This window comes from Calidris pugnax, unplaced genomic scaffold, assembly GCF_001431845.1.
Source record: "Calidris pugnax isolate Ruff unplaced genomic scaffold, ASM143184v1 scaffold28, whole genome shotgun sequence".
In the NCBI taxonomy this organism is placed as follows: Eukaryota; Metazoa; Chordata; class Aves; order Charadriiformes; family Scolopacidae; genus Calidris; species Calidris pugnax.
Genome location: NW_015090842.1, coordinates 2,316,200 through 2,327,932, shown reverse-complemented (window position 1 = coordinate 2,327,932; position 11,733 = coordinate 2,316,200). Strand labels below are relative to the sequence as shown.

The following is an 11,733-nucleotide window of genomic DNA, read 5'->3' as shown; positions in this document are numbered from 1 at the left end:
GCTTTCTGAACGCACTCGCCCGCTTCTTCCACCACTGAGCCCCTGGTCCAGCACCAGGAAGGTGAAGCTGGTGATGCAGAAGCCATGCCAGGCATTTACAGATGGCTCCAGGGAGCATTAGGTGGTTTTACAACGGATCATCAGGCACATCCAAAAATAAAAAGCCTGGTATCCATGTTCTAGGTGCTGGTGAGTCTGTGTAAGGGAGGGCTCTGACCTTGCGTCTCTGCAATCAGAGAGTTCAGTTTCGTGAGTGTGATGGGAAAGGGGGCAGCAAGAAAGAAAAACTTGTGATTTTTGATGTACCTGTTCTAGTGGCTCGCTAGCAGGTGCTGACCTTGCTGGTGAACTACAGTAGATCTCAATACAATGCACTCCCACTGCTTGCTTCTGGATTTTCAAAATGGTTTAAAGCAGGTGCTATGGCTTTATTTAGTTCCCTCTTCTATTTTTTTTCCCTCTTTACTACAGTTGCATATTGTTACTTACATGAATGAAACGTACAATCAGCCCTCTTTGGGTGGCCGTGACAAAAACAGTATGCTGTTTGGTGAGAGGCTTAGGTGTTATTGGTGGAATTTGTCTCCATGAAAGGAATTTGAGATGACACCGGGCACTCAGCGTGGTCTGCAGTGCGGTGGCAGAGTGTGTAGGCACAGAAAGTGTTCTGTCCTTTCATTTAACAATGTTTCAACACAGCGCCAGATACTGGCTCCCAGTAGTGGGGGAGCACTTAGATTACAGCACTGTTACCTCATTATACTTACTATTATGAGTGCAGCCATTTATTCGCAGTAGTAAACATCGTGCTAAATAGTGAGGGATCACAGGAGCTGGGCTTTAGAAAATAATACCACAATTATGAGTTCTGAACAGTCTTGAGAGATTGTGTTTAGTGGAAAAGCATGTGCTGGAGCATGGTGTACAGCCACAGAAACAGGCAGTGCTCACTTGTCAGAGACCTTTCCCTTTGAATTTCTTTCTCCCTGCAGATGCTAAAATTCTGAAAAAAACTAAATGTCTGAGATTAAATGTGATTCATTAGCGACCAAAAGTGCAGAACCTAGGGCAGTCACCCATTCTGCCTTTGACCTCTCCTGAGCCTCTTAGCAAGGGTGATAGATAGTCTGATGATGGGTTTTGAAGTGGAGATTTCTGCTAAATCAATGGACAAGATATGTCAAATTTCTAGTGATTTTCAGGAGCTTATGCCAGGCCCTCCCCCGCCCCCAAGCAGCTACTTTTTCATTCACTATTGGCTGTACTAGAGCCACATAAATTAACAGGAGAGAAAAGTATGTTCTGTGAGTTTTTATAGTTTAATGCAGCCAACTTTCCATTTTAGAAAGCAAAGAACGTAAACAACAGTTTTGCTTTTATATCTGGGTAACGCACAACAGCTCCAAAATCAATACCAGCAAATGTTACTGAAAGGCCCAGCAGACCTCAAAGAGATAATGTGAATCGGCCATTAACAGTAAGTCATTATAGAACTTATTAAGTGAAGCCTTGGGGCTGTCATAGAGCCTAAAGGTTGACATAAATTTTTCATACACGTTGAACTTTGCTAAATGTGCTTGCATTTGATTAATGATGACTTTCTTCAGTACGCTAATAAGAAGGAGGAAAATATGAGCTCAGGCTGCAGCAGGGAGAGCGGTCTCCTGGAAGGAGGGCCACCTTTGGTGGGGGGGGGACAATGGGGCTTTCTAAAGCCGCCCTGCCAACAATGGGGGAGTTTATTACTCCATGAAAAATCACTCCTCACCACCCCAGACAGGGCACTGAGCACAGCACGTGAACAGGGAAAGCCAGGTTTTGTACTTGTGGAAGTGAAAGCATCCGAGTGCCAAAATAAAATAAAATAAAAAAACCCACACCACCCTCCTGGCCCTCTTAAGGGCTCCAAGTATCCCAGGGAACAATACAGCAGCGCCTCGTGTTTATAAAGCAGCTCTGCAAGGCCTGATGGTGATAGAGCGGGAGGAGAAGTGTCTTGGCAGCCAAAGTGGTGAGTCACGGAGTCATGGAATGAATTAGGTTGGAAAAGAAGAAAACGACGACAACAACAACAACAAAATAAAGCCTTCACTTGCAGGGAGGCCTGGAGAGCAGCATATGGATTTGGTCAATTAAAATAAACATGTTTTTCACTTGTTTCAAAAAAAAAAAAAAATACTGAAAAGCAATCAGTAACCTCAGTCCAAAGCAACCACAAAGGCTGAGTCTCTTTCGCTAACCACAAAAAATGCTAAGCATGTCTTAAAATTCAGGGAAGAGCTTTAAAAAAAAAAACCATGGAGTGATTTATTATTTTATTTTTTTTCCTCTATCTAGTGTCAGCACTTCTCTGCTCTGCTGTGAGATGGCAGAAGATCTGATTTTGGAAACAAGGCCCAGGACTTTGTGGAGAGCTACAAGCAGCACATTTTCCAAGTGAGTACAAATCTATAGATCTCAGTTGAGAAGACTTCAGAGTTGTTGATTAATATTGTTCTTGTGCCTTGGGTATTCATAGCCATCCCAGTTCGGTCACTCAAGGGTCTGAGACAGTCTCCTTGCAAATGCTGAGATGAGTGACATGAAATAATAGCAAACTTGGTGACTAGCATGCCTGGGCATGGAACTGGGTCACACTGGTCTATCCCCAGTCTCAGCCCAAATTAGTGAAGACAATAGCAAGGCTCCGGAGACCTCCCTCTGACAAACTCATTCTGACACGCTCACTCGGTCCCTTACCCGAGCCATTCCTTTCTACTGTGTATTTGTGTGGTTTTTTCATACAGAATGTGATTCTGGTGGTGATTGTTCAGCTTTGGTTACAGTAGCTCAGTGTTTCAATCACTCACCAAAGTGCAGATCTGCACAGGGCTACCTAGATCAGTTTCTTTGGTCTTTTTTAACCTCAGCTTTGGTTACAGTAGCTCAGTGTTTCAGTCACTCACCAAAGTGTAACTCTGCACAGGGGCTACCTAGATCAGTTTCTTTTTTTTTTTTTAACTGAGTCTTTCATCAAAAACACATAATGCTGAGAATTCTGCTGGATGGGGAAGTCATAAAAGAATTCCAGGCTTTTGGGTCCCAAAAGGCTAAGGCTGCCTCTTAGTCAGCTTGATTCAAATTCTCATTCTTCACTTTTCCTGTAAGCTTCCCAGCACCAACATGGTAAAATTCAGCATTTTGTTGGTCAGTCAGCAACATGGAGGCTTTTGGGTCCCAAAAGGCTAAGGCTGCCTCTTAGTCAGCTTGATTCAAATTCTCATTCTTCACTTTTCCTGTAAGCTTCCCAGCACCAACATGGTAAAATTCAGCATTTTGTTGGTCAGTCAGCAACATGGAGCCAAGAAAATAGGGACATTATTTAAAAGCCTTTCTCATCTGTGGCCGTATCGGCTTGAGGCACGGTCTTGCACCAGATGATGTAGCTGGTGGTGGCTCACAAGCTTGAACCCCTTGACATAACGGGCGTCAAAACCCACTTGACATAACGGCAAGAACATGCCAGAGGTGATCTGACAAACCCCAACCAAACCCTCCTCTTCCCTATCAGGGGAAGTTTCAGGAGTTTCCTTAGCAACCAGCACAGAGCTTGCATACCTAATTGCTTCTTGCCAGGGAGGAGAGCAGCCGGGTACAGAAGAGCTGTGGATGTAGGTGAGGCAGGAGGGAGGGCCATCAGCCTTGCTCAGATGTGAGTTTTCTGGTCACCTGTTTTTGCCAACAGGAGCATGCTCAGCGCTCAAATAACCATCCCTCCTGGTGACGATGGCCACGCTGTTAGTTAGGGAGGGGTTTTGCTGTGTCCCTCCTTGCATCCCTCCTGGTGACGATGGCCACGCTGTTGGTTACTGAGGGTGTTTGGAGGGGTTTTGCTGTGTCCCTCCCTCCAAATGATGTCCAAATGTTGTCTCAGGCAGGACTTCAGAGGCTAAAACATCATCTGTGCTTGGTTCTGTCCCTTGCCTTACCTGGTTGAGGCGTGGTGATGCTCCTTTTAATTAGGGTTTGTCTTCAAACCTGCTGAAGTCGTAATTAATCTTTGGGTTGCCTTCCCCGGCCGTGAGGCTCCGTCCATCCCCGAGCTGTGTCAGGAGAGCGAGAGAGACTGTGCTAAAATAACTCCTGCAACCAAATCCCTTCCTGGGGAACAACGCGACAAACTCCAACCCCGCGCGGCGGCGCTGGGCTGGTGGCAACACTCCCAGGAAGTTTAACAGGAATAAAGGCCAACACAGGCTGGTGTCAGGGGCACCTGATGAGTGTAATTCCCAGCATTTCAGAGGTAGTGTTGGCTGAGAGAAGCCAGACTAACTTAACTTAATAAAGCGCTACGATAAGTACATATTTGCTGGGAAACGGCAAAAATAATCAAATGAAAAAGGACAAAACCAGCAGGGAAAGAAAATTTATTTCCAAGCATCTACGAGAGTGCTACAAACAATAGAGACTAAAACTCAAAGCATTTAAAACTATTAAAAAAGGTAGTTGACAATGTCCTTCTTAAAAATTAAACATAAAAATGTAGAAAATGCAGTTATTAACTCTAAAACTTGCTCAATACTGAAATAAACCCAGATAGCATCAATGAGGATGGAGTCCTACAAATGACTTTTTTTTCTTTTTACTTTATTTCCACTTGTTAATTTGTAAATTGATACTCATTTCATTTCTTAATGTTTATTTAAATTTATAATGGAGAAATGTGCAAATCTAGCAAAATATTCTTTGGATTATAAACAGAGAAAAATCAACAACCAAAGAAATTTGAACCAAGTTAATAATAAACTATAGAATTATATAGAATGCATACAGCTATAATAAAGTGAAATATTACATTAAACATTGTAGAGCAAATCTGCTGATTTAGCAAACTGTGCCTTATAAAACATAGGGATATAATGGGACACGTGAATATGTTATGAATATAGAGCTGAAACGTCATTCATAATTTTAACGAGTTAAATTTTAATCTAACTACATATATGGGGGGTCTTCAGAAAAGCAATACACCAACAAATCAGATTTCCTCTCGGATCAGGCAGTTTGGAACCTGACTGCAAATGAAGGACAGGGACTGTAAAATGAACCGTAGAAAAATGTATATCATTTCTATTTATTGCCTCTTCCCATATTGCAGCTGCTGATCTCTGACCCTAAACAGCAAACTATATTAAATTTAGCAGAAGTACAGCTGTACACAGATGCTGAAAATGTCGATGCGTGGAATGTATTCCAATCCCTTGCTCATTCTGAACTAATATAAAAAAAGTTATAGATCATTTTTCGATTAAAAACATACATTACAAAGGACAACTCTGAAAGCACTCTGTATTTCTGTCATCACAAATTAAAATGTCTTCCTATCAGTAGACGATGCTATTCTACTGCAGTAAACGCCAAAAAAAAATCAAAAGAAAAAAAAAAAGTAAGTGCCAGAATCTTAATTACTACTCAGGTAAGGTAATTGTCAGGTAGAACAGTCTTTAGGGAACTTACAGCTAAACTGGGTCAGATTTAAGTCTCTAGAACCCGCAGAAGCTTAGCACAGACAGGGAAATTCACAAGCCTGGAGTAAATTGTAAGTACAGAGTACTCCTGGCCACTTACAAAGTCATTCCTGAAACCTCTGGAATTTCTAAGATATAAGATAAATGCATATTACATGGGAAATACTGAGAAGTATTACACTTAATTTAATCCAGAAAACACAGTAGTATTATATGGAGATTATTACTGTGTTCTGGGAGCAGCCACAAGCTGTAGATAGAGAGGGTACAAAATGTTCACCAGACGTTACATTTTTTTTTAATCTAAAAAACATTTGTAAAATGTACTTGATTTTTAAATAATCACTTAACAAGGCAACAAACCAACTACAAACACATAATAAATAAGGCTATTAAAAGGTCACAATTGTAGTAAATTAGTCAGAACTATAAATGGGACATTAGAAACACTATGTTTTTCCTTATATGCTTAATAACCAGAACAAGAATTAAAAAAGAATCAGTTTATTTCAAAGTCTGCTTCTTATATTGAAGCACATATTAAAGCAACAGTACAATGTTCATAAAATATAAGTGTGATGCTGTAACATTTCTTACATGTCAGAATACTGATATTTGTATGTATACTAAAATAAGAATTTTAAAATTGTACAAATAGATACATTAAAAATGACATAGAAATAGGGCGCCTCCCACTGCAACAAGACAGAGTTTTTATATCTGGCACGTATTAGTTCAAGATGAAAGTATAAGCAAAAAGATTTACAAGAATCAGCAGTAACAAGTTTGATGCTCAAGAGACATAATAATTGTACATTGTACTGTACATACATCATATGGGTTTAAGCTGGCTGAATATTATATATTTCAAGTTTAAAAATGCACTACCATATAGAGTGTCCATAGTTTAAGGCGAAATTACAGCTCAGAACTGTTATCTTTTCTAATTTGTGGAAGCTTCTTTGACATAAAAGATTTAGATGTTCATAATACATAAAAGATTTCCCTTATTTGTAGGTTCGCTTTTAGCATTTTCCTTCATTTAAATATTTTGTATTTCTTAAGTGGGTTTTTTTCCTCTAGTGAAGTTGGCAGCCAACTTCCATATTTGCCTTTTGTAGGAAAAGGTACTTCACAGTATTTACCCCTTTTATGTCCTTTTTTATCAAAGGAATCCTCTCTGTCAAACTTAAATGTTTAAGTGAGATTTTGTCTTGATTTTTAAAAAAATACCTGCTTACATTTCTTCTGGATTCTTCAGAACATGGGACACAGTTCTTAAGGCCAAATCTTAAACTTTATTGTTAAGAATCGTCATCGAAAGTGTCTTTGGAGCCATACAAGTCTGCAAGTTTCTTAAAACGAGGTCCCCAATTTTGTAGATAGTCGTAGTCCAAGTCAGAATCTGTGGTGGCTGACTCTAAGGAGCTGAGTGACCCAGCCACTGAGCCTCTGCCCTCGTAGCCATAGATCTGGATAGAGTCATAGGGAGGGGCCGTGGGATCGTTATCAGCCTCCTGTATCCTGGTGTTGATGAAATCATCAACATCCACGCTGTTGGGCGCTGGCCGGAGCCCCGGTCTGGGCATGTACTGGTACTCGGGCTTGATGTCCTTGCGGGGAATGAACCCATTGATGCCATCGGGGTTCTGCAGAGTGGCTATGTCAAAGGCTTCAGTGTCTTCCTCTCCACCACCCTCATCGTCGTAAGTAATAATGTTCTCTCGGACGTCTTCTTCTTCAAAAACAATCAGAGGTTCTTTTTTCTGCCTTTTCAGTGTTACAAACAACACTACAATGACTAAAGAGGAAAAAAAAAAAGGCCAGTTAGCACTCTCAAACAGTAGCTGCTTTATAAATAGATTATTGTATTCACTGAAACCTCAGTTTTTGTGCTGCAGTTCATTTTTGCAAACATCTGCATTTTTAGTGTACCTGGCTGGGGAAAAACACTGATGTTTGTACACGGACCTGAACATACTGGTTTGAGGTTTTTTTGTTTGGGCTGAATGCCACTGCTCCTACTAATTGCTCATTACTGCAAGACTAATTCATTTGTGGGCCCCCAGTGCTGCATGAAGGCTGTGGCCCTGCCTTTGAGCAGCCCAATCACGTCTGTCTGCAACACGGCAAAGAGGAGTCTTTGCTCTCTCCCGTGTGCCAAAGCTCAACTCTAATTCCATATTTTATTTCCATGAAAATGGAATTATTTTTAAGCAAGACCTCAAAACACATGCCTTTGTCGTTCACTTTCTTCTCACTTCAAATTTCTATAAAGTAACTTTAAAATACATAAAGAAAGACTATAAATTACTATGGGCAAATTAAAACATCTTATATAAATATTTTTGAATCATCAGGAAATGTTTTACAGCACTCTCTTAAGAGCAGGTCTTTGGAGCCATTTGTTTGTCTTCACTGCAAGGGGAGTCTGAGGGAAGGAGCTGGCAGAGCCATTGATCCCAACTGACCTCAGTCAGGAACCTCTCAGCCAGGGGAGATCACAAAACCTACAACTGTGTGTTGTGACCTCCTTTAGACAGTGCCCCCCAACTAACTGATAGGAGGCCACCAAAGGACGTTCTCTGCGCCCACGTCGACTTGGTGTTTGCTGCTATTGGTGTTAATAATAATATTGCTATTATTATTATTGGTGTTAGCAAACACCTCGGTGTTTGCTATTGCAGTTATCACATACTGCATTCCAGCCAGGCAAATCAGTACCACCTCTGAAAATAAAAGCTAAGGAATTAAAGATTAATTTATCCACCTTGGAGCTGAAGGCAAGGTAAGTTTTTTAACACAAAGAAGTGAAGAGTAGTAAGCAAATAACTTTTTTTTTTTTTTTTTTTTTTTTTCCTAACAGGAAGAAAATGCAAAAAAAAAAAAAAAAAAAAAAAAATTCACAGAATATTTACGGGATCTACAAGGTTGGATGGAAACGCTATCGGTAGGTTTTATCTTTTTTTTTTTTTTTTTTTTTTTTTTTTTTTTACCTAACAGGATGACAATGCAGGCCAGGATGGCGACCAGCGCCCCGGTGCTGAGCCCGGCGTTGAGGACGTAGGCCTCGGCGTTGCAGGAGAGTAGGGAGCCGTTGGTGTCGCAGCCGCAGACGCGAATGGTGAGGGTGTTGGTGCTGCTCATGGGGGGGAGGCCCCCGTCGCTGATCACAATGGGAAGAAGGTACAAATCTTGCTTTTGGCGACTGAAACCTTCACGTCTGACAAGAACGCTCGCTGTGTTATCTGTTTAAAGAGAGAGAGTCATCATTATTTTTTTCCACAAAGTCATCCGCTTAGTAAATATTGGAAAAATGCATCTTGCTACAATGGCTCTGAATTTGCAGATGCTTTAGTGTTATTTGTACCAATACCAAAGTATTTTATAAAAACCTGTTTTTTCACCCAAACCAGAATTGAGAAAGCTTGCCCACACGTGCACAGTGTGTCTGGGCAGGTTTGGAATTACATGGCTGTGGGGAAGAGTTCACAGCCTTGTTCTAACACTATTTCCCGTTGTTCTCACTGAGCAGGTGCTGGCCATGGGGCTCCTGGGGCACAGGATGGAGCCCCAACTGCCTTTTTTGCGCAGAAGGTCATTTTGGAGACTCCTTCACACCTCCTGCCACCAAGGCATTGGAAAGGGAAGCGTGGGACACGAAACGGTGGGACGAAACGGACAGTGCTTCCAACTCAAAGGTGACAAAGGTGAGGAAACACCAACAGCGGTTCTTTATTGTGCTCCTGGTTCCTCAGATCACAGATTGCACCAAAGTTTATAAAATTGTACATGTCCTGAAGTAAATAAAATGAAGCAATCGTATCCATGGTTTTTCAGACCTTCAAAAATTAGTTTAGGATGAGAATGTACTTCACGCAACCTTTTCTTTTATTTTAAACTATATAGTGGAAAGGGAAAAAGCTGAAAAGAATGGTCTTTTTATCTGCTAAGGGAGGGCTGCTCACCTCCAACAGAACCCGTGTTACTATGGCCTCGGGGCACTGCAGACAATTAATCATCTCCCTGTTGAAGAGTCAGCATAAATTCCAGCATTTAATAATGCAAATCATAAAACCTCTCTTAATGATCTAATCACTGCCATTTCCATGAAAGTTTGTGAATAAATTATACCGAAAGAGAAGGATTCTTGCCTTACGTTACCCACCCGTGCAGGCAGCACCCCTGATGGAGGACAAGGTCTGAAACTGCCCCCAGGTTTGGTGGGCACAGGTGAGTTCATGGGATGAGAGGGATGTTTGCACCAGGGCCCTGGCTCTCCCACCAGATCACACTGGAAGGGATGGAATTGTTGTGAGGACTGTCCTAGGATCTGTTCATCATGTGCCAAATGAATTCCCCTCCCCATAGGTGCACCTCTCCTGCCAGGCCCACCACACCTGATGCCCAGCGTGGTCACCTCGGCGTGACACAGCTCTAGTCTTTCTGACACTGAAATCTCACAAAAATAATGTCAGGATAGAAAGCAGTTTGTTACCTTCTCCTTTACGTGATGGTCATATTTGCTAAGGACAGAGAAGCCGATAAAGATCTGATTATTTATTGCTTGTGGTTTTTGGAGGTACCCTTTGTCTCTCTTCAGAGTCCTTCTAACCTCCTCAATGTTTACATGCCACATCTGCCCAGCCAGGCTTTGTAGCACAATTTTTTAAAGGACCTTAGTGACATCCGTGTCTGTGTGATAGGAATCTTATTTTAGGACTCTAAATTAATGGGCTAGTAACGATTTGGTATAAATAGAAATGTAATATCTAGTATCTATTAACCTATCAACTAATACTTGAACTAATATATATTGATATAGACTAAAACTATTCCACAGGGTTCTCTAAAATGCATTTAATAATTCATTTCTTCAATATAAGAACAAGGATGTGCTCTATTAAATGAAAAATCACAATAGGACAGATTATTCTTGTGGCAAAAAATATGACCATTACTAGTGGGCTGAGCTAGGAGTGCCTGGAGGCTGCGCGGGCGACAGGGAAGGAAACACCAGCCGTATCGTATATTGGTGTATTTAGTCTGGGGGCTACGCATTGCTTATTATATTATATTGTATTGCATCATTGTATTTTTCTTGAGTTCTGGCAGCTGAGATACTACTCCTAAGTAGAAATAAGATAAGGATGGCAAATTACTCAGTTGTTACACAGCCTGGCCAATTCCACTGCAGACAATTACATTACACTAAGCCTGAATTTGATCCAACAGCTGATTTATATGGTTTAACTTGAAGTGATTTCTGCTTTAATTTTTTTTGTTAAAAGAGAAATCCAGTCTACATGCCTGGCTAAAGGTTAAAAAAGGAGTATCACATTATCAAACCTAAAAGATCGTTTTTTAAACTCTTTTTTTCCTATTTATGTTCATTTCTCACATTAGAAGAAACTTAATATACATAAGAGAAAAAAACCTCTTTTACTGAGATAAAAGATAACATATAATCCTGGCTAATATTCTCATCCTTGCTTTTTCATTATTTCCAAGTCCCAGGAGTATAACTGTAATCCAGGTATAATGGCATTTTGTAAGCCAAGGAACAGAAGTTAAATGTCAATACCAGCTTAAAACTATCACTTAACACATATGGGGGCTCCTTGACTGACGGTCCCAACGAACACAACGGGGGTAACACGAGACAGAAGGAAGAAAAAAGCCATCTCAACACCACCCAGGAAAATAGGTAAGCTCTCATTTTTCCAGCTCTTATTGTCTGGGATTTCCAGTATGCAAAAGTGAAGATTACCTATAGCCTCCATGAAATCTTCACAATTACTTTATGGTGATATTTAGAGTGATCTTCCTGACCTTTGATTTTCATCTTTTATTTACTCTGATGATCTTATTGATGCTTTTCCAATTTCTCTTCTAAATACAGGCAAATGCACCTTAGATTTTGGGGGGTTGTTAACATGTATATTGTGTAAGGAGGATTCTAGAGTAAAGCAGCTGACTGTGGATGGTGTCCCTGCCCATGGTCTTAGATTTTGGGGGGTTGTTAACATGTATAACCCATGAAAAAATTCCCTTAACTCTGGAATATGTTCATATGATTCAAATTTCCTTCATTAAGAGGTCTGAAATTGAGAGCCAGAGGACATGTTTCTACTAAAGCAGTGGATTGTAGTCACTGATTTAAGTGGAGGAACAAATAGAATTCCATTCTTCATAAAGCCCTGATTTGCTAAACTATTTGGTCCCT

General features: G+C 40.8%; 1 protein-coding gene across 1 annotated transcript in view; it reads right to left on the bottom strand.

The window, feature by feature from the left end:
- Positions 1–4,391: 4,391 nt before the first annotated feature.
- Positions 4,392–11,733, bottom strand: part of CDH11 (cadherin 11, type 2, OB-cadherin (osteoblast)) — an 80,141-nt gene continuing 72,799 nt past the window's right edge. Inside the window, exons 13-14 of the mRNA XM_014942404.1 lie at positions 8,504–8,755; positions 4,392–7,308 (exon numbers count right to left, since the gene is read on the bottom strand). Of these exons, the coding sequence (XP_014797890.1) occupies positions 6,812–7,308; positions 8,504–8,755 (749 nt within the window). The 3' untranslated portion in view covers positions 4,392–6,811. The remainder of the gene's footprint in view (positions 7,309–8,503; positions 8,756–11,733) is intronic.